This window comes from Piliocolobus tephrosceles, chromosome 6 (genome assembly GCF_002776525.5).
Source record: "Piliocolobus tephrosceles isolate RC106 chromosome 6, ASM277652v3, whole genome shotgun sequence".
In the NCBI taxonomy this organism is placed as follows: domain Eukaryota; kingdom Metazoa; phylum Chordata; class Mammalia; order Primates; family Cercopithecidae; genus Piliocolobus; species Piliocolobus tephrosceles.
Genome location: NC_045439.1, coordinates 123,221,403 through 123,244,148, shown reverse-complemented (window position 1 = coordinate 123,244,148; position 22,746 = coordinate 123,221,403). Strand labels below are relative to the sequence as shown.

The 22,746-nt window shown below is 54.5% G+C and overlaps 2 protein-coding genes across 2 annotated transcripts; one reads left to right on the top strand and one right to left on the bottom strand.

Annotated features, from left to right (window-relative positions):
- The first annotated feature begins 6,355 nt into the window (after positions 1-6,355).
- On the top strand, positions 6,356-7,506 carry PSMB11 (proteasome subunit beta 11). The gene has a single exon (XM_023230490.2). It carries the CDS (start codon positions 6,409-6,411, stop codon positions 7,309-7,311), a length of 903 nt encoding a protein of 300 aa, XP_023086258.1. The 5' UTR covers positions 6,356-6,408; the 3' UTR covers positions 7,312-7,506.
- Positions 7,507-11,622: 4,116 nt separating this feature from the next.
- CDH24 (cadherin 24) lies at positions 11,623-21,988 on the bottom strand. Its single transcript, XM_023230424.1, has 13 exons — positions 21,859-21,988; positions 20,001-20,324; positions 19,527-19,821; positions 19,217-19,336; positions 18,975-19,142; positions 18,614-18,801; positions 17,969-18,222; positions 16,946-17,082; positions 14,284-14,405; positions 14,089-14,200; positions 13,589-13,837; positions 12,023-13,041; positions 11,623-11,936 (listed from the first exon to the last, which is right to left on the bottom strand). Exons 2-12 carry the CDS (start codon positions 20,199-20,201, stop codon positions 12,542-12,544), a joined length of 2,346 nt encoding a protein of 781 aa, XP_023086192.1. The 5' UTR covers positions 20,202-20,324; positions 21,859-21,988; the 3' UTR covers positions 11,623-11,936; positions 12,023-12,541.
- Between the last annotated feature and the right edge of the window lie 758 nt (positions 21,989-22,746).

Below are 22,746 nucleotides of genomic sequence, written 5' to 3'. Positions count from 1 at the left end.
TGCGCCCAGCCATATGCCGTATTTTGTTTGTTTGTTTTTAAGACAAAGTCTCGCTCTTGTCCCCCAGGCTGGAGTGCAAGGGGGTGATCTCAGCTCACTGCAACCTCCGCCTCCCGGGTTCCCGCCATTCTCCTGCCTTAGCCTCCCGAGTAGCTGGGACTACAGGCGCCCATCACCACGCCCAGCTAATTTTCTTTTTCTTTTTCTTTGTATTTTTAGTAGACATGAGTTTCACCTTGTTAGCCAGGATGCTCTCCATCTCCTGACCTCGTGATGCGCCCACCTCGGCCTCCCAAAGTGCTGGGATTACAGGCATGAGCCACCATCCCAACCTCACTCCTGGCTAATTTTTGTGTTTTTAGTAGAGATGGGGTTTCACCATGACCTCAGGTGATCCGCTTGCCTCAGCCTCCCAAAGTGCTGGGATTACAGGTGTGAGCCACTGCACTCGGCCTATGCTGTATTTTTAATGCTGAAATTGGCAACACTTTCCAAGCCCAATCATCAGAATGCAATTAAGCAGATCTTTGTGTTTCACACTTGGATAGAGTGGAAAATGCAGTGTGTCTATTTACTGAGCATATATTATTTTGCATTCACTCCTACAGTGCAATTAGTCCTTCTGGCTTCTTCCAGTGGTTTTTCACTCTGCCACTGATAGCATGTGTACCTCTCTTAAGGCCCTTTCACATTTTACCTGGTTAGAAATTACATTTATCTCCTACTGGATTGTGAGCTTTTAAATACAAGTTTTTACTATTCATTTCTGTACCCGCTGTATGCTTAATACATATTTGCCAAATGAACACCTGAAAGAATGACAGCAATGATCTTCTAATCACAAAGGCTTGAAGCCCTTGCTCATCTTTGACAACTTTTTTTTTTTTTGAGACGGAGTCTCGCTCTGTCGCCCAGGCTGGAGTGCAGTGGCCAGATCTCAGCTCACTGCAAGCTCCACCTTTCGGGTTCACGCCATTCTCCTGCCTCAGCCTCCCGAGTAGCTGGGACTATAGGCACCCGCCACCTCATCCGGCTAGTTTTTTGTATTTTTTAGTAGAGATGGGGTTTCACTGGGTTAGCCAGGATGGTCTCGATCTCCTGACCTTGTGATCCGCCTGTCTTGGCCTCCCAAAGTGCTGGGATTACAGGCTTGAGCCACCGCGCCCGGCCGACAACTTTTTTCTTTCCTTCACATCCAGTTAGTTGCCTGCTCCTGTTGATTATTTCCACTTCAGTGTTTCTCACATTCTTTTTCATTACAACTGATACCACCTTTGGCTTCTTATGTCCTCATTCCGGAATTGCTGAAATATTCTCCTAACTGATTCTTTTTTTCTTTTTCTTTCTTTTTTTTTTTTTGAGATGGAATCTCGCTCTGTCGCCCAGGCTGGAGTGCAGTGGCACAATCTTGGCTCACTGCAACCTCTACCTCTCAGATTCAAGTGATTCTCCTGCCTTAGCCTCCCAAGTAGCTGGAACTACAGGAGTGTGCCACCATGGCTGGATAATTTTTTTTTTTTTTTGCATTTTAAGTAGAGATGGGGTTTTGCCATGTTGGCCAGGCTGGTCTTGAACTCCTGACCTCAGATGATCTGCCCACCTCAGTCTTCCACAGTGCTGGGATTACAGGTGTGAGCCACCGTGCCTGGCCTTCTCCTAACTGATTTGTGGATCTAAATTTTCACTCTCTAATTCATTCTGCACAGCATCAGATTTGTTTTCCTAAAACACCATTTTTTTTTTTGAAATAGTTTTGCTCTTGTCACCCAGGCTGGAGTGCACTGGCGTGATCTCAGCTCACTGCAACCTCTGCTTCCCAGGTTCAAGCGATTCTCCTGCCTCAGCCTCCTAAGTAGCTGGGATTACAGGCGCTTGCCACCATGCCCAGTTAATTTTTTTTTTCTTTTTGTATTTTTAGTAGATATGGGATTTTGCCATGTTGGGCAGGCTGGCCTTGAACTCCTGACCTCAGGTGATCTGCCCGCCACAGCCTCCCAAAGTGCTGGGATTACAGGCGTGAGCCACCGCGCCAGGCCTAAAACACCATCTTGATCTTAACACTCACCTGCTTAAAAATGTTCTGTGGGCCAGGCGTGGTGGGTCACGCCTGTAATCCCAGCACTATGGGAGGCCAAGGTGGGCGGATCACGAGGTCAGGAGATAGAGATCATCCTGGCTAACATGGTGAAACCCTGTCGCTATTAAAAATACAAAAAATTAGTCAGGCGTAGTGGCACACGCTTATAGTCCCAGCTACTCTGGAGGCTGAGGCAGGAGAATCGCTTGAACCCGGGAGGCGGAGGTTGTAGTGAGCAGAGATCGTGCCACTGCACTCCAGCCTGGGCGACAGAGCGAGACTCCATCTCAAAAAAAAAAAAAAAAAATGTTCTGTGAATTCAAGCTCCTCAGCTTAGTAATCAAGGCCTTCCATAATCCATTCCCAACCTACCTCACATGCGTTCTCTGCTCCAGGGTCCTTATTCCTGGGGACCTCATTAAGGAGAAGTACGAATGGTAAGTGCTGTGGTTCAGAGGTGGGTGAGGGAGTCAATATAGATTGAAAAGATGCTGTGGATCCAGGATGGCTTTGTCAAGGTCTGGATTCATTTTTCTAAATCTGACTTGGTCCACTTACAGCCTCTCCTTTCTCAGCCCATACCTGGGAAGGAATTTCATAACAGGTGATACTTAAGCCATATTGTGGAATAGGATTCAAATCGGTGAAAGGGAGGTGGGAGATGTGTTAGGAACAGAGAGAAAAGAGCCTGTGATAGATAGATTTAGATTGGACCATAGTGGGTCTTACATGCCTGCTTGGGATAGAAGAGAAAATCAAATCAGCAAGATTTGATTTTATCTTATAACTCTCCAAGTTTTCCTAGCAGAGAAAACACAGGATTTGAGTAATACTTTAGGAAAACATGTCCATGTAGAGGGTAAGATTACAATGGGAGACTGGTGAATGCTCAATTAGGAGGTCATTCAACTGTTCAGACCTGACTTGATAATGGCTTGACCTAGTGAGGTGGCAATCCATCTATAAAGAGTCTAAGACTTAGCCTTTAGAAAGAAGATATATTCTAGGCTGGGCTCAGTGGCTCACACCTGTAATCCCAATACTTTGGGAGGCCGAGGTGGGTGGATCACCTCAGGTCAGGAGTTCGAGACCAGCCTGGCCAAGATAGCGAAATCCTGTCTCTACTAAAAGTACAAAAATTACCTGGGTGTGGTGGTAAGTGCCTGTAATCCCAGCTACTTGGGAGGCTGAGGCAGGAGAATCGCTTGAGTCTGGGAGGCAGAGGTTGGGTGAGCCAAGATCACACCATTGCACTCCAGTCTGGGTGACAAGAATGAAACTCCGTCTCAAAAAGAAAGAAAGAGGCCGGGCGCAGTGGCTCAAGCCTGTAATCCCAGCACTTTGGGAGGCCGAGACGGGCGGATCACCAGGTCAGGAGATGGAGACCATCCTGGCTAATCCGTTGAGACCCCGTCTCTACTAAAAACTACAAAAAACTAGCTGGGCAAGGTGGCGGGTGCCTGTAGTCCCAGCTACACGGGAGGCTGAGCCAGGAGAATGGCGTAAACCCGGGAGGCGGAGCTTGCGGTGAGCTGAGATCCGGCCACTGCACTCCAGCCTGGGCAACAGAGCGACACTCCGTCTCAAAAAAAAAAAAAAAAAGAAGATATATTCTTACCTTTCAGCAAGATTTCCTGGTGGTCCTACGCCAATGAGAAGAGAAGGACTGGTTGGACCTTAGCATGCCCTTTGGGTTTCTCCAACTTTCCCATGGCCATGTTTACACCTTTCCTTAGTACTGAGGCCCCAGAAAGCTATGATGCCACAGCCCCACCATCATTATGTCTGGAGGGTCCAGACTCTTTCCTTTGTGTGTGGGTCTGTTTCTTCAAATAAATCCATTTCCACAGCACCACCTTGGGCTGCAATGTTTAGTAAAACATAAGTATGGCATATGTTGCTGGAGTAGTTGCAGCTTGTCACTCTGCCCCAATTAACTGGCCTTTTTTTTTTTTTTTTTTTTGAGACAGGGTCTTACTTTGTTGCCCAGTCTAGAGTGCATGGAGTGCAGTGGCACGATCTCAGCTCACTGCAGCCTCACTCAGTGAGTGCTCAAGTGATCCTCCCACCTCAGCCTTCCACGTAGCTGGGACTACAGACACACACAACCACACCCGCCTAATTTTTTGTATTTTTTGTAGAGGTGGGGTTTCACCGTGTTGCCCAGGCTGATCTCGAACTCCTGGGCTCAAGTGATTCACCTGCCTTGGCCTCCCAATATGCTGAGATTACAGGCATAAGCCAACACACCTGGCCTTGACTTCAACCTTCTGAAGGGCCAGCTGTCAGGGTCCACCAACCCCACTCCTTATAACACCCCTCGTTGGTCTAAGACTTACAGACTCAACATTATGGAGTTAAGATCAGTTGTTTCTCCTACCCTGAAATTACAAGCCTCTCTGTTACCATTGTGAACTATTAGGCAGAAGGGGGAGCAGGAGCTAGAAGGCCACTAGATCCTTTGGACTTCAATACAAGTCAAAGACGTATGTACTGCCAAAGAACTGTCAGGAATGCCATCTCTGTATACAGATAGAAGGACATATTTATCTCCAAAGCAAGGAAGAAAGAGACCTTCAGATTCTAGATTCCTTCATTCCTCAACAATCTGCCTTTATGGAAAATATTTCAGCCTCTTTCTCCTCCCCGCTGTTAAAAGGTTCTCTTGCTCTTTTTTCTCTTGTCTTTGCTTTAGTCCACTTTTAATTAATTAATTACTTTATTTATTTCTTTATTTTTGAGACGGAATTTTGCTCTTGTTGCCCAGGCTGGAGTGCAATGGCAGCTCACTGCAACCTCCACCTCCTGGGTTCAAGCAATTCTCCTGCCTCAGCCTCCCAAGTAGCTGGGATTACAGGCATCCACCACCACACCTGGCTATTTTTTTTTTTTTTTTTGTATTTTCAGTAGAGATGGGGGTTTCACCATGGTGGCCAGGCTGGTCTCAAACTCCTGAACTCAGATGATCTGCCCTCCTCTGCCTCCTAAAGTGCTGGGATTACAGGCATGAGCCACCATGCCTGGCCTTTTTAATTTAATTTTATTTATTTTCCTTTCTTTATTTTTTATTGAGACAGGGTGTCACTGTGTTGCCCAGGCAGGAGTGCAGTGGCACAATCACGGCTCACTGTAGCCTTGACCTCTTGGGCTCAGGTGATCCTCTCACTTCAGCTTCCTGAGTAGCTGGGATTACAGGTATGTGCCACCATGCTTGGCTAATTTTTTGTTGTTGTTGTTGTTTTTTAGATAGAGTCTTGCTCTGTCACCTAGGCTGGAGTGCAGTAGTGCGATCTCGGCTCACTGTAACCTCCACCTTCTGGGTTCAGGCGATTCTTCTGCCTCAGCTCACGAGCAACTGGGACTACAAGCGCATGAACCATGCCCAGCTAATTTTTTGTTTGTTTGTTTGTATTTTTAGTAGAGATGGGATTTCACCATATTGGCCAGGCTGGTCTCGAACTCCTGACCTCATGGTCCACCCGCCTCAGCCTCCCAAAGTGCTGGGAAGCGTGAGCCTCCGCTCCCATCCCCGGCTAATTTTTATTTATTTTGTAGAGATGGGGGTCTTGATATGTTGTCCAGGATGGTCTGGAACTCGGGCTCAAGCCATCCACCTGCCTTGGTCTCCCAAAGTGCTAAAATGATCAGTGTGATTAACCGCACCCAGCCTCAGTCCATTTTTCTTTCCCCATCTATCCCTTGAGTTCGAAGTGTGAGCTGAGTTCCTTGCTCCCATATCTCTGAAGAGAGTCCCCAGCACCAAGGTCTCCTGCCTCAGTGGGGTTACAGCACTCTATTCTGACCACATCAGTCCACTGAATTGTCTTTACCTCATCCTAGGCTGGGAGCCCTCTCAGGCCAGGGACAGGGCCTTATTTGTCTCTATATGCCCAGTGCCCCGCATGGGAGAAAGAAGGAGCCCAGCCCTGCTGCTTCCATTTGTGCCCACTTTTCTCTGCATTACCCCAGCCCCCCACCCAACTCCAGATAGTTGGAGGATGACAGACAGGAGACTCTTTGGGTGACTCTCAGATGCGTCATGGGCAGCAGAAGGTGAAGGTCTGACTGCAAAGGCAGCGTCTTCCTAGTGCTGGAGACTCTACAGGCCTCATCCTGCCTCCTTTCAGCCGTCCTCTGAGATGAAGGCGGCTGCTCCATCAGCCAATCCCAAAGCCTGAATTGGGGGTTAAGGAGAAATGAAGCGTCAGCTCACATGCCTTTCTGGCCAGTTCTGGCTGTGGCCCAGCTTCTCGGTAGCGTCCCTCCTACCCCACCAGACCCCAGTCACAAATTCCTGGCTTGCTTCTTCCAAACTTCACTCAGCCCCAGGGATGGCTCTGCAGGATGTGTGCAAGTGGCAGTCCCCTGACACCCAGGGACCATCACCTCACCTGCCTCGGGCTGGTGGCTGGGCTGTGCCCCGGGGCTGTGACCCTCAAACCTTCCTGCAGATCCATGGCCCCAGATTGGCCCATGGCACTACCACCCTGGCCTTCCGCTTCCGTCATGGAGTCATTGCTGCAGCCGACACGCGTTCCTCCTGTGGCAGCTACGTGGCGTGTCCAGCCTCATGCAAGGTCATCCCTGTGCACCAGCACCTCCTGGGTACCACCTCTGGCACCTCCGCCGACTGTGCTACCTGGTATCGGGTGTTACAGCGGGAGCTGCGGCTTCGGGAACTGAGGGAGGGTCAGCTGCCCAGTGTGGCCAGTGCTGCCAAGCTCTTGTCAGCCATGATGTCTCGATACCGGGGACTGGATCTCTGTGTGGCCACTGCCCTGTGCGGCTGGGACCGCTCTGGCCCTATGCTTTTCTACGTCTATAGCGATGGCACCCGCCTGCAGGGGGATATCTTCTCTGTGGGCTCTGGATCTCCCTATGCCTACGGCGTGCTAGACCGTGGCTATCGCTACGACATGAGCACCCAGGAAGCCTACGCCCTGGCTCGCTGCGCCGTGGCCCATGCCACCCACCGTGATGCCTATTCAGGGGGCTCTGTAGACCTTTTCCACGTGCGGGAGAGTGGATGGGAGCATGTGTCACGCAGTGATGCCTGTGTGCTGTACATGGAGTTACAGAAGCTCCTGGAGCCAGAGCCAGAGGAGGATGCCAGCCATGCCCATCCTGAGCCTGCCACTACCCACAGAGCTGCAGAAGATAGAGAGCTCTCTGTGGGGCCAGGGGAGATGACACCAGGAGACTCCCGGATGCCAGCAGGGACTGAGACAGTGTGAGAAGCAGGACTTGGTTGGGGGTGGTGTAGGCCTGGGGAGCAGGTGGGAGGATGAGCAGTGGGGGAGGGTCCTGCTGGCAGCAGCCTCACAGCATCTGACTCTAGCCTGTATGGGTTGCTGGCTTCATTTATTGCAAGTCTCTGTCCTTTCATGACTCCCAGAGCTGTTATGGCTCTGCCCAACAAGTTCCTGCTGACTCCCAGTGGATTGGTCCAGCCTTCTTCTTGGCACCAAGTCCATCTTTCAGTCAATACTTGCAGTGTGCCTACTGCATGCCAGACACATGCTAGGTGCTAGACCCTCTTTTCTTGCCATCTTCTCTGCTTTTTTCCATCATCTCATCCCCCGTTTCTCTTAGTTCCGGTCCTCTATATGTCTCAGCTTCAGCGTCTTTGTCTCTTTCTCCTGATCACTTTGTCAGCTTGGTAAGATGGGGCACCCGGGAGGGAAGCAACCCCTCTCCGAATGAGGTGTAGCGATAGACACCCTTTGGATGGTGATGGGCTTGTCTTATCTGCTCTCTTCCTCTGCCTTGACCATAATGACTAGAATGATTATTCCTTTACTGAATGCAGTTCTCATGACAACCCTTTGAGGTAAAATAAGTCTCACTTTACAGAAGAGGAATCAGGTTCAAAGGGTTATGTGACTTGCCCGGGGTCACACAGTAAATGGCAGAGATGAGACTTAGATCCAAGCCTTCTCCTCCAGGGTCCATGCTCTTTCAGCACAGCTCTCCCTCCCTGGCCCTCTGCCCTGCCTTTCCTCTCTTCCCTGCAGGCTTCCGGAGAGGGATGCAGAGGGAGAAAGTAGCTGGGCCAAGCCCCTGCCTGTTGGCCAGAGTTGAATGAACCCTGAGGGCCTGGAGGTTGTGAGCTCACAGCAGCTGCCACCTGCACAGGCTCATGTGGCCTTATCTTCCAGGCCTGGAGCCATCCCCCACAGTCCACCCTTGCTCTCCAGCTTTCTGGGCCTGGCGGTGCTGCTGCCAGATTTCCCCTCCTCCTTTCTTCCCTTTGCCTTCTTTCCAGCCCCTCCTTCCTGATGCTCACTCTGGAGAATGAAGACAAGAGGGAGGTGGCTGTGCCAGTGGGAACTGTCTTGCTAGCACATCCTCTCCTGCCCCTGCTGTCCCCATTCCCACTCCCCTAGAAGCCCAGACTGAAAGATCCAGACTAACACCTCCAGGAGGGCCACTGCCCTGCTGTCCCCTGGCCAAATGAGAGAGAAAGCACTGTTAACCTGTGAGACAGGGCCTGAAGGAAGGGTGCTGAAGTTGCTTTCCTCACATCCAATCCTAAAGCTTCCAGTCCCAAGAATAACAGCTTCCTGCCTTCCCTCCTGAACACCCGTCATCCCCGGCTCTAGCGTAGGCCTGAGCCTTAATCTTGCACCCCAGGTTAAACATTCCTCCAGGGGGCCGGGCGCGGTGGCTCAAGCCTGTAATCCCAGAACTTTGGGAGGCCGAGACGGGCGGATCACGAGGTCAGGAGATCGAGACCATCCTGGCTAACACGGTGAAACCCCATCTCTACTAAAAAATACAAAAAGCTAGCCGGGCGAGGTGGCGGGCGCCTGTAGTCCCAGCTGCTCCGGAGGCTGAGGCAGGAGAATGGCGTAAACGCGGGAGGCGGAGCTTGCAGTGAGCTGAGAACCGGCCACTGCACTCCAGCCTGGGCGACAGAGCAAGACTCCGTCTCAAAAAAAAAAAAAAAAAATTCCTCCAGGCAGGAGCTGGACAGACAGACCTCCAGACTCTGGTGCAGAGTGGGTGACTGGGGATGGGGGAGGTCCCCTGACTGGGGAAAGGTCAGGGGGCTCCAGAAGGGAAAACCCCAGAAAGGACACAGTAGGGAGAAATTGTGGTGGACACCACAGAAAGGTGTCCACTACGGGGGGACTGGCCTTCAAGGAATCTGGCCAGTGGCCTCTGCGGTCACCCTTCTTTACCCCTTGCTCACTCCCCAGCCTCAGGGGAGGAGATGTGGGACTCCAGGACTGCTAACTGGGAGGCAGGGATCCCAGCGGCCTAGTCCTGGAGGAAGCTGTGAGGAGGGGCAGCCTTTGCATGGGGTTCAAGTGTTTGACTTGGCATAAAAGGGTGCATATTCACGTCCACAGGTGTATGCAGTTCTGTGTCCAGGTGTAGGTGAGTGATACAGGATGGGTTTGTGCACATGAGTGTGGCAGGCGATGCATGTGCAGTTCCTGTGTGCAGAGACAAGAAACAGACTGAAAGAGAAAGAGCAACACCTGAATAAGGAAATCAGCCTCTCAGCAGGAAGACTGCCAGGCCTTGTCACTTCTTTTGGGGAGTGCTCCAAAGTAAAGAGGAGGTGGGGGACAGGCTCACACCACCGGTTCTCTACTTCCTCATCCTCCCAGCCCTATCCTGAGCCTCTCCGGAAGTGAGAAAAGACAGGCAGGGAGGGGTGGCCTGGGGCCTGGGATTGCCACCTGAGCGCAGCCAAAGGTGGGCTGTGAACTGCATGCAGCTGTCTCCCCCTGAGATGCTTGGCGCCTCACCCCCATTCCCAAACTGGAGGGGGAGGATTGAACTCAGACCAAGAGGGCAGAACCAGACCAAGAGGGCAGAACCGGGGGTGGGCAGACCCTCCTCTCTTTTCCTTCCATAGTCCCACCCATCTTCACTCCCTTTGACAGGTCCTGTCCTTCCAGAGGATGAGGTAGTTGAGGCCAGAGATGAGCCCAGGGGTCTTGCTGACAAGCCGGTTCCCTCTGCCCTATTATTTTCCTCTCTGTTTTTAATGAGTTGGCGGGGAGGACCTTAGGAGAGTCTTAGGGTGGGCTGGGCAGACAAAGGCCAACACCCCATTCCAATGCACCCCTCACTGTCTAAGAGTAGCCCATGAGTCATTTCCCCCATTTCTCTACTAATTCCTGAAGGCTTGATACAGATATGAGGTTGAGACCAAAGGGACAGAGATCTTGCCCTTCCTGCCCTGAACCAGAAGACCTTGTCCCTCTGATTCCCTGCTGGGGGTGCCTACCTCCTCACAGTCTCTGGAGAGCTCGGGGGTATAGCCTGCTCTTACACAAGCCCTTGGACTGTCAGAGGTCCAGGGTTCCATCCTTCAGCAGAGTAAATGACTTGACCTCCAGCACTGGAGGGAGGGGACTTGTTCTCCCACCTCCTGCTTGTCCTTATCAAGCAGGTGGGGAAGGTGTGAGGGAAGGTATGTTCACATTGAAGCAGCTTTCCCCAGCTGCCAGTACCTCACACGAAGGGGGAGTCACAAGGACCTATCCTGCTTCGCCTACTTGTGTGTGCCTCTGGAGCCCTGGAGTTGAGAGGCCTGGGCTCTCATGCCGGTTCCTGGGTGGACTCCTTCTCTGTACATTGGGAGATGCTTGCAGTTCTGGCTCAGCTCCCACCCAGTTGACTGCTTCTGTCCCTCAACAGCCTGCCTCCCTGGTCCTCTCCCTCCTCCTTTGTGTTCTGCAAAGACTAAGACCATGGCCTGCGGGAGAATTAAAGGTGGAAGCAGCGGGCCCAGATTCAATGTGACTGTCTCACTCTGGTCCACCCTTTCCCCACTTGGCACTACGAGCCCCAGGAACGGCTGGTTTGCCCCCACTGCAGCCTGCCACCCCCATTGTTTTTCTAGTCCAGAATCCCCCTTCCCCTCTTAGTCTTTTATCCCTCCTGCCCTCTTCTTAGCAGCTCTCACACTTCACCCTCTACTTCTCCTGCCCACCTTGCCCTCTGAACAATCCCCATATCTTTTTTTTTTTTTTTTTTTTTTGAGACAGAATCTCGCTCTGTCACCCAGGCTGGAGTCCAGTGGCACGATCTTGGCTCACTGCAACCTCCACCTCCCAGATTCAAGTGATTCTCCTGCCTCAGCCTCCTGAGTAGCTGGGACTACAGACATGTGCCACCATGCCCTGCTAATTTTTTGTATTATTAGTAGAAATGGGGTTTCTACTGTTGGCCAGGCTGGTCTTGAACTCCTGACCTCAAGTGATCCACCTGTCTCAGCCTCCCAAACTGCTGGATTTATAGATGTGAGCCACTGCGCCTGGCTGAATCCTTATATCTTAATTTCCTTGGACAGCCTGAGACTAACAGAGAACCCAGGAAGTTGGTGGTGAGAGTGGGGCGGAGTCATCATCCCCTTACTCATGGAATTAACCCAAGTCCTCCCCTATCTAGAAGGACATGAAGTGGATTTTCCCCCAAGGAGAAAGGAGAATGAACTGGGAGGCAAATAGGCTAGGCCTCTCCTCCCATCCTTTGGGACAATGAAGCTTTGTATAGAAACCTGAGTGCAAAAACAGAAGCAGGGCTCCAGCTTTACAAAATAAAGTGTTTGTTTATTATGAAATTAGAGATGGAGGCCCCTCCCCTTCCTCCCTCTTTCCCCTTCCCCAGCCGCCTCCCCCTTTCCTTTCCCTACTCCCTCAGGAAGCACACAAGACAATGCCCAGGGCTGGGATGCCCAGGGTAAGATGACAGCCGGGCAGAGCTCCAGGGAGGCGGCCACACGGGAGGCTGGAGCTCTTGCCCTGGGAGGCGGGCTGGTTCCCTCTCTCAGCTGGAGGCCAGTGGAGCCAGGATGAGGCTGAGGCCATGAGTGATGGATGGAACCATGCAGGCAGGTCTGTAAGGACAGGGGAGCCAGTTTAGAGGCAGTGGGGAATGGGAGCCTTCATCCACTGCCTTGCCCCACAGTCTAGAGGCACTGACCTGGGGCACAGCATCCCCTGCAGGAGGGTGGGCAGCAGTGGCTGGAAGTTTCTCTTGATTTGGGGATGGACAACAGAAAAAAAACAAAAAGCCAGTCACAGGGACCCAGAGAGAAGGAAAGGAGATGTGGGCAGAAGACAGACACAGAGCATGTGTATGGGCAAGGGAGACACAGGGAGACTGTGTGTGAACTTCAGAACTGCAGAGACAAAACAGCCACAGAGGAAGGAGAGGAATCACAGTGAGAGAACGCAGGGCCAGGGCCAGGGCCAGGAAACCCCGGCCCAGACAGAGGAGCGTGTCACAGATAGAGACAAAGATCCCTGGAGAGAGACACACAGACCGACTCAGGAGGAGGGAGGTGAGAGCGAGGGTGCCCCGGGGAAGCAAGGAGGGACACAGGGACAGGGAGGAGGCCTGGGGCCCCTGGGCTGCTGCCGCCCGCCTGGACCCCGTGGGGATCACTCAGAGGGCCTGTGCCCGCTGGCCCCGCGCGGTGGGCCGGGCCAGCGCGGGCGCTCAGGGGGCCGGGGGCTCTTTGGCCCCATACAGCTCCGCCAGGGTGCGGAAGAGCGGACCCCAGTCGTCCAGCGGCTCCGCGGGGCCGGGGACGCCGCCGGCTTCGCTGCCGGATCCCAGGGAGCTGAGGGAGCCGCAGGAGGAGCCCCGGCCCTCGTAGCCGTACACCTGCACCGAGTCGTACGGGGGTACGCTGGGGTCCTCGTCCGCCTCGCGGAGCCGCAGCGCCAGGAGCTGCGCCACGTCGGCGGGGCCGGGGGGTCTGGGCTGGCGCGACACCCGAGCCCGGGGCAGCACGTCTCGGCGCACGGGAGGGCCGGGCGCCTGGGGGGCCGCCCCGTCCGGGTTCTGCAGGGCCGTGATGTCGAAGGCCTCGGTGTCCTCCTCGCCGCCGCCCTCGTCGTCGTAGGTGATGATGTTCTCTCGGACGTCCTCCTCCTCTAGTACCATCAATGCTTCCTGCTTCTGCCGCCGCAGGGCCACGAAGAGCACTACCAGGGCTGCGCGAGAGACGGGCACACAGGCCCTGAGCCAGCAGGGCCGGGAGCTGGCGGCCTGTCTCCATGTGAACGGCTGACCCATCAGGTGACAGAAGCCGTGTGGCTAGGGGCTGACATCTAGCAAACCTTGCATTGAATCCTGACTTCAGCCCTTACTCACTGTGTGACCATGGGAAGTTGCTTGACTTCTCTGAAGCCTCAATTTGCCCCTTAGATTACTGGTGTGGAAAACAGGGAAAATATATTTACTTCTAAGGGTTGCTGACACAATAAAATGAAATATCACAAGTGATGTGCCCAGCACTATACTTGGCACAGAGTAGGGGGCTCAATTAACCATTGTTATGGCTTGTCACTGTCATTATGATTGGCAGGTCACAGATAGAGGCCAAAGCTTTTCTCTTGGATGCATCAGGTGGTGGGAAAATCCAGGCATGAGGGTCGTTCAAGCCCTAAGGTGGATTTCCCTATGTCCAGAAGCCTGGTTCTTCTCCACACCCCTGCAGGCCCAGATCCCACAGCTATGTCCCACTGTGGCCTGACTCACCAAGCAGGGCACCCACACAGGTGATGATGGCAAGCAGGGCACCGGTGCTGAGCCCAGCAGCTGAGAGGTGAGCCTCAGGCCAGCAGGATGCCACAGAGCCGTCAGGCTGGCAGCGGCACACACTAACAGTCACTGTGGCAGTGCTGCTTAGCGCCGGCTGCCCCCAGTCCCACAGTTCTATGGGAACCAAGTAGGGGGCCTGGCGGGGTGGAGCAGGGCGGGAGGGCAGCAGCAGGCTGGCGGAGCCATCTGTGGGAGAGGGAAGGTGTTGAGGTATCTTCTGGGACACCTTCCAGGTAGGATTGGTCCAGCCCATAGAGCCAGCTTCCCATGGGGAAGGTTTACAAAGAGCCAACGAATGAGTATAAGTCCACACCCATCTTCTGTTGTGCAGAAGGCCCAGGCGTGTGGGGCAGGGGTCAGGCAGGCTGGGCTAAGGGTGGAGGAGGAAGAGAGGAGGACAGAGGCAGGTATGGACACAGTTGTAGGAGGCTACCCACCTCGGTTGTCCCGGACAGTAAAGTTGGCATCGGGGCCCAGAGGACCTTGAAAGGAGACATGGCTACTATTGCCAGCTTCATCTCTGTCCAGGGCCCGGATGACCTGAATCAGCTGGGAGGAAGAAGAGAGAGGCCTTGTATGGAGTGGGCTGCTGGAGGCCTTGACGTCCCAACCCCTCTGCCTCAGTTGCTCACCTGGCCAGGAGCTGCAGAGTCACACACAAAGGTATCGTAGGGCTCAGCCAACTGGGGAGCATTGTCATTCTCATCCAGGGTCTGGATGGTCACTTGCACGCGCGAGGCCTGTGCAGAGCTGTCTGAAGCCAGAACACCAAAACACACGCCACACACACATCACACAGTTTACACGTAACATATGTGGTGCATGGGCATGGATGCCACATGCAGCATATAGCATGCACAGGAAACATATGAAATATGCATGTAATGTACAAGTAGAAAACAATGTTGTAGAATGAATGGAACAATAAATACCAAGTGCATACAATATTCACATAATACCCAAGATATGTGCAATATACAATAAACATTCAACAGGAATGCCGCAGCCATGATACACATATACAATAACCCACATGCAGGGCACATGCAGCATAAATGAAAGATAGAAGGTGCATACAAGTTGCATGCAGACAACAGCCACGAATATACAAAACACATTCATAGCATATATCCAATGTACACTCAACATTTAAAACAAATGGAATGTACATGAAGCAGATGTTTGATACGCATAGTGAATGCAGTGCCACATCCCCCGACAACACCCAGAGCCCACAGAATGCATTTTCACGCATAGAGGCCATGCACAGCACCAGTGGAGTGGACACACACATATACACCACACACACACACACACACACACACACACACAAACCATCAGAGGTCTGGGAGGCTGTAGTACAGCAATGAGCATCACTTAGAGTTGACCTTGGGTAGGAAGGAGCTGCATGATCTACAGGGTGCAGAGCTCAGGGCAGCTTGGGCACCACAGCCAGACACAGGCCCTATCTTTACCCATCCCTTCATCAGGTGACTACCTACCATTACCCTACCTTGCTTCTCACTGCCAGTGCCTTCCAAGAGAGAATGCAAAGTGTGTCTCCCTGTCACCTCTCTTAGGCCGGGTCTCCCAATTCCTTTAGTCTTTCCCCTAGGCAGAGGGCTAGCTGGCTGGGCCTGGTGAAAGGGGCTGAGGTTGCAGCATGGGCAGGGGAGGCCGAGTGGATCACCTGGCTAAAAGGATTGGGATATCCCAGAGAGGGGATGGGGAGGGGGTCCACTTCTTCACTGCAGTAAGGGCCCAGTGCTGCTAGTTGATATCTGGGTGAGGGTAGGAGCAGGATTTGGCAGGAGAATGAGAAGACAGTGACAGGAAACACACACACACAAACACACACACACAAAGTTATGTATATACAAGCAGCCAGAAACATACTGTGTGTACACGGACACACACACACGGCCATCCATGCACTAACAGATAACATGTGCACTGCCAGGTAGTATCTGTGCATATCACTATGCACACAGTTGCATGTACAGAAACATAAACCTAGACATTACATAGAAACATAAACATAGCATTAAACACATTTGAGAGGCAGTATGGTGGGGATAACAGCTCAGACTCTGCACACCGACTGGGTCTCATGGCTCCACCACTTAATCTCTATGTGACCTTGGGAAGTTACTTAACTTCTCTTTGCCTGAGTTTCCTTGTTTTAAAATGGGGAAATAATCATACTTCCCTCATAAGGTTGTGGTGATGATTAAATGAATGAATCCATTTTGAAGATGGATAGTGCCTGATACACAGTAAGTAATAAATTATCTGTCCACAAATACCCACATACACAAAACACATACAAACAGCTGCATGTGCATACCACTATACATATCCAATCACACATACGCACAATATAAATATAATTATGTACCCTCAACTGTAAACACATATATATCCATTACAGATATACACCCACAAATATATATGTGTGTATATCTACATACTTTCCCCACATTTGGAATTATATGCATGGCTGAGAACATACCCACATGTACACATTCACAGAGCTCTTCACTGACACATTCAGATATCCACACATGCAAGGGCAATTTTCATATGCAGTGTGAAGACAAAAGGGTAGAGGAGCCCCTGGGGCATGAGCAGGGATGATAGGGGCTATTCACAAAAGCAGGGATGATAGGGGCTATTCACAGAAGAGTGGGAGGGAGGTCTCCCTGTCTCTATGGGCTAGGACTGCCCAGAGGCAGCTGAACCCGCTGCTGGCCGGACTGATGGGGGAGACCGCATATGGAGCTGGCACTCCTCCCCTTCCTTATGGGTGTCCACTCCCCTACCTTGGGGGATTCCCACAGGGCTTCCAACAGGGCTTATCTGGGGTGGGGCTGCTGGTGTGCTCCACTTAGCAACCAGAGGAGGTACCCAGTCCCTTTCCAGCCTGAAGCAGAGAGCGGGCAGGATGGGGTCTGTCAGTACACAGATTGGGGGCTATGTAAGGTCTAGTTTATTTCTGGGTTGGGGCAAGTCAAGTAAGGGAATGAACTGAGGGTCAGAAGAATGCTCAGGCACACCCACTGTGCCAGCCCAGCCCAGCCTAGGGGGCTAGGAGACCAGGAGGCCTGCCCTGCCTGGTAGCAAGGATCCAGGCTAGGACTCGGATCCAGGCTAGGATTCGGATCCAGGCTAGGACACAGTGGCCACACGCTGGTGAGGGTGTGATGGCAGTGAGCACCCTTCCCCACCCCCACACCCAGGGACAGCCCCTCGGCCAGGAGGCTGCTGCCGCCTTGTGGGCCCTGGACTCCTCACCGAGCTCTGTAGCCAGCACAGTGAGGTTGTGCCAGACACGAGCCTCGCGGTCCAGGGGTGCTGCTGTGTGGATGGTCCCTTCTTCGGGCTGGATAGAGAAGCAACGCTCCGGATCCGAGTGGGGGAGGATGGAGTATCTGGGGAAGGGAGAGACATGCCGGGGCTGATCTGGGGCGGTACTACAGCTTGTTCCACCCTCTCCCTTCTTTCTTCCCTCTGTTCACCTTGCCAGACCTCATGACTCCTCTGGGCAGAGCCATAATTCAGGTTGGAGTCCCCTGAAAAGGCATATATCCCTGGGGGATCACCACCATTAAACACCTGTGAAGACTCAGGGCCACCGGGCTTCATGGGGGGAGCGGGAGAAGATACAGAAGGGAGTAGAAGAGGGATAAACAGCCCTTGACTTTCAGACTTCTGGGCCCTGTTCTGAGAACCCAGGGACCTGTGTTTCAGCCCTGCTCTGCCTTGGACTAGCTATGTGACTTAGGGCAAATCGTTTAACCTCTGTTTACTCAATTGAAAAATGGGAATGACACCAGTACCTCCCTCACAGAGCTGTGACAGGGATGCTGGCTGGGGAGGGGGAAAGAGTGGCTGTTCTGCCACTTACCAACTGTGTGACCACTCATGGCTGGCTTCTAAAACAACTGGTGATGAGAACACCCACTTCAAGGGGCTGTTGTGAGAATTCAGTATCAGCAAGGGGGTAAACTGTGAAGCACTTTGGGAGTGATCAATAGAGATCCACTTATCAAATGAGATTACATCTGCTTGCACTGCCACTGGGAGGTGCCACCATCACCTACCCAGAGGGATGGATAGAGGGTTGAAGAATGGTCAGCCAGGCCCTCCGGCTCTCCCCTGGCACCCAGACCTGTAGACCAGCAAGCCCAGCTGCAGGGAGGGAGGCTTTTGCTGGGATATGAGTGATTTGCTATAAGGTAGGGGGCACATTTACTCATTCTCTGGCTGGGAATAGCCTGCCATCTGGCTCCCCAGCCCACACCCCAGCTCACCTACCTGATTGGGCTGGCAGGGGAGTCCAGGTCAGCCGCTGAGATCTGGCCTACCAGGGTCCCTGGGGCCTTGTTCTCGGGCACTGTCAGGTGGTAGGCAGCCTGGGTGAAGGCAGGTGGCTCTGGGGCATCTTGCACCACCACACGCACAGAGGCCACATCCTTGAAGGGCCCTCGCCGCAGATAGGCTGGGTCAATGAGCGTGTTGGTGGCCTCCACACGGAAGGAGTAGGAGCGCCGGCTCTCGAAGTCTAGGGGCTATAGTGAGCGGAGAGAGAGAAAAAGCGAGGCATGTGGAAACCAGGGCAGGTCCCAGGCTCTTGGACGGTGACAAGTCCCCTCCTCACATGCATGCAGTGCTCAGTCCTCATGTGAGGAGAGGTGGCACTGGAGGGACAGTGGCCTTGGTGGTCAGGATGCACGGCAGATTACTTAGTAACTCTAGGTCTGCCCCTAGCTCCATCATAGACTTGTTATCACTTCTTCTTTCTAAGCCCCAGGGCCTCACTTGAAAGATGAGGAGGTGACCATGATCTCTAAGCTCCAACAGAGAGATCCTGAGTCTGTTCTAGAAGAACAGTTAAATATGTGCCCTATGGGTCGGCAGGAGGCAGGTCTAAGAGAAAGCATTAACAGGCAGGAGACTAACCTTGCGGACGGTGAGGAGCCCGTCTCGACCCTGGGAGTCTGTGCTGATGCTGAAGGCCTCAGACCCCTCCCCATCCAGGATGCTGTATGCCATCAGGGCGTTGTCCCCCAGGTCTGGGTCCTGGGCCCGGAGCCGGCCCACCAGCGTGCCAGGTCCAGCTGTCTCCACCACGGAGAACTGGTATAGGCCTTGGGGTGACAGAGGGGAGACACGTTAGAGAGGTCCCCAGCCCTCCTCCCTCCCCATAGCACTTTCTTCTCCCAGGGTCTGGCTGGGGAGGAGGCGAGGAGGGAAGGTTTCTCCGACATTGTAGGGGTGGGGTGGTCAAAGGATGGCTCAGGTGGCAGCAATGGCCCCTTACTCTGTGGGAACTTGGGGGGATTGTCGTTGACATCGCTGAGTGTGACAGTCACCGTAGTGCTGCCTGACAGCCCCCCCATGTGGCCGCCCATGTCCTTGGCCTGGATCACCACCAAGAACTCCTCCTGTGTCTCCCGGTCCATGTTGGGGATGGCTGTACGCACCACTCCTAGGGAGACACACTGGGTCAGAGGGTGTCTGTCCCCTTGGCTGCCCCACCGGGTTCCCAAGCTCCATCCTCACCAGTCTGGGGGTCCACAGAGAAGAAAGGCAGTCCATCCAGAACAGTGTACACCAGCTTGGCGCTGTTCCCATAGCTGGGGTCATCAGCATCGTGAGCAGTCACCTGGATCACTGATGTCCCTGTGGGGGATGCCAGCACCCCATTCAGCGGCAGCAGGGCAGGATGGGGAAGAATAGCAGATGGGGGGATGCAGACATGAGGGAGGCTGAACTGAAGGGGGCAGGTTCTGGGGCAGACAACAAGAAGGGAAGGAGAGGTGAGAGAGCTCCAGAAGACGGGAACTGGGGCATTGAGAGCTGGGGTGCTCACCGACATTGGACATCTCGGGCACGGTGGCATGGTAGGGCCCAAGGGGAAAAATGGGTGGATTGTCGTTGATGTCTTGCACTTTGATGATGAACTCTGATGGGGGCTCCAGGGGCCGGTTGGAGGCTCGGTCCACGGCTTGGGCCAGTAGCACATATTGTGCCTTTTCCTCCCGGTCAAGGCTCTTGGTAACATGAATATTGCCTGTGGCCTCATCAATCACAAATACGGTGCCTGCCCCCTCCCCGGTCAACAGGTACTTGGTGCGGCCCTCTCCCCGGTCAACATCCGAGTGCAGCTGCAGGGGTCAGGAAAAGATGGCAGAGGGCTCCAAGTACAGAGACAGGGTTAAAGAGTCTAGGTTTGGGTAGAGCATTGGGAGTCCTGAGGGACCAAGGTCATTGCAGAAGTGATGAAGTTGCAGGGCAGGGCCTAGGGGTCTCGTGTCAGAGTAGACATGGGAGGGATCATCCTTACCTTGCCAATGAGGACAGGCTCTGGACCAGCATATTCCTCAATGACAAAGAACTGGTTCCAGACCCAGCTCCTTCGAGTCCGCAGCAGAGCAGGCCCTGGGTGTCCCCGGGACCCTGCCCAGGCACGGGCTGGGGCTGCCAGACGCCCCATGCATCCCCAGCCACCCAGCCAGGCCAGCAGGAGCCTCACCAGGCCCCACATGTTTGGACTCCAGCCAGGGCTCTGTTCACTGGCCCTGGGTGCTGAGGCCCGGCCAGGCCACGTGGCCCATGAGCGGCTGGGGTGGAGGAGAAGATGCGTTGAGGCTACCCCATGGATCCACACCTGCAGGACAAGCAGCTGCTCAGGCTCAAGGAAACCCCTAGCCCTCCTTCCCCCAGAATTAGATGCTGAAGACCAGACCTCCAAGGAACGAGACACTCCACTGCCCAGAACTCAGACTAACACAGAGAGCAGAGAGGCTGATCTTTCCTCTACCCAGGCTCTGCATGTATTCACTTCCAGCCCTCCAAGCTGATAAATCTCTGGTCAGTCAACTCCGAGTAGAGAACTGGGGAGGAACACAGCAGACGGACGGGATGCTGGGAGGGCTTGGAATCCCAAATCTGGTCTCCGTCCTCCCAGGTTGGGCATATAGCCAGGTATTGGAGGAGGCGGGGCTACCAGAGAAAGGGCTTAAAATTACAGAGTTGGGATTCATGGAGGTGTGGCCTTAAGGTGTCTAAGGTCAGGATGAGATGACTAGGAGAGCAGCCTCAGGCAGGGTTGAGAGTGGGAGAAAGTCCCTCCCACAAGGGGGAGCCCCACTTCTCTAGGCCCTGTCTCCAGCCCACACTGCCAGTGCAGTCCTTGAAGGGGGACTGGGCTCATGAGACGGGAGTTGGGAGCCCTAGCTGAAGGAAGAGGATACAGGGTGGGGGACAGGGGAGGTGACCGGGGAGGGAGGCCGACCCAGAGGCTAGAGATACAGCATGACTGACAGCTAGACTGACTCAGGGACGGTCCCGCAGAGACAGAAATGACTGGATGAGAGACAGAAACAGAACCATGGTAAGAGACAGAATGAGAGAGACCAGGGCAGCAGCCTGGGTGTCTGAAGGCAGAGACGAGTCCTAGGGGCCAGGCTTGGAAACGGGTCACCCAGGGCAGTTCCGGGCAGGCAGTGGCAGCCCTCAGCTTCGGGGGTGTCAAGTCAGGCCTCGGGAACTTAATTCCGGGAGAAGGAGCAGACAGGAGGGGTGGAGGCAGGGAGGGGCCGCGGGAAGGGAGCTAGAGAGGAGACCCTTCCCACTGCTGTTCTTTCTCCCAGAGGTGGGTGGGGGGACCCCTCAGGTAGCTGTGGCTTCTGCCCCTCCTCCCTCAGAGCAGACACACACCTGACAGTCCCTTTGCTCCCGAGGGAAGGGGGAAGCCGGAGGAAAGCGGGGGACCAGAGAGAAGGCGGGATGAGGAGGCGAGAAGGAAGGAGATAGAGGAGTGGGAAACAGGATAGCGGGAAGGGGAGAGGAGAGGGAGGGAAAGGAGAGCAATAAAGAGAAAAGAGAAAGACAGCAAAGGGGAGAAAGGTAGAGAAAGAAAAAGGCAAAGAGGGAGAGGAGATGGAAAAAGGACAAGAGGGTGAGGGAAGGGTTGGGGAGATAGAGGGAAGGGATAAGGAAGGCAAACGGGCAGAGAAGGAAGGGTGAAGAGAAATCGAGAGAAGAAAGAGGGAGAGAGGTGCGAGGGGAGAAGGGAAAGAGGCAGAGCGCGGGAGAAGGGAGTCGGCAGCGGGTTCCCAGCCACGGAGCGCACCCCTCCGAAGACCCCCTGCTGCCCCTCCGCGGATTCCCGACCCCTGCTCCGGGGCAGGCGCCCTTACCTGGCACTGCCGAGGGGCCCAGGCCGGCGGGAAGCGCCCCCGCCCGCCCCCGTCGCCGGGCCCCGGGGGCGCAGCCCCGAGCCGATTGGAGCGGGAGCCGCGGCTCCGCTGCAGGTCTGAGCGGCCCCGGCGAGAACAAGGGAGCGAGACGGAGGGGGCGGGGGAAGGAGGCTCCGCCTGCGGAGAAACGAGGCGGCTCCGCGCCGCGCGGGAGAGAAGAGCCCAGCCTCCGACCCTCCCCGGCCAGCCAGGCCCGCGCGGCGGGGGCGGAGGCGGCGCCGCGCGTCCGCCCCCTCGGCGCTCCTGGGCTGCGGGTCGCATACAGATGTGGCGCCCCTCCCGGACTGGGCCCGCAGCGCCGGGCAGGGCACTGGGGCGAGAGGACGTCCAGGCCACGGCGCCCGGCCATTTCCGAAGAGCTGGCGGGGTGGGTGCACCCGGGAGCGCGAAGCTGCCAGCCCGCCGCCCGCAGCGGACAACGGGCGAGCGCACGGTGAGGTGGGGAATTCCGAGTTCACTGCGGAGAGACCCGGCTCCGGGATCCCGGTTCCCGGCTGGCTTTTGGGACTGATGTGGATTCCATCTGCAAGGCGGTGGCGTTTTGAGAGCCCGTGCAGAGCACGGTAGCAGGTCAGCTGGGGGACACTTAAGGACGGCATAAGGGTCCAGAGAGTCCGAGGCCCGGGCCCAGGGAGCGGTTCGGGGACAGACGCACGACATCGGCGGGAGGGCCGAGGCGGGCAGTAGAGCCCTTTTTGGGAAGCTCGGTTACAGGGGCCAACAGAGCGAGGAGCTGCTGCCCCCTGGCGGCAGTTGTGGGAAACACCAAGGTGGCAGACAGGTGACCAAATCCCTATTTAACCGTGCACAGGACCATGAACCAGAGGA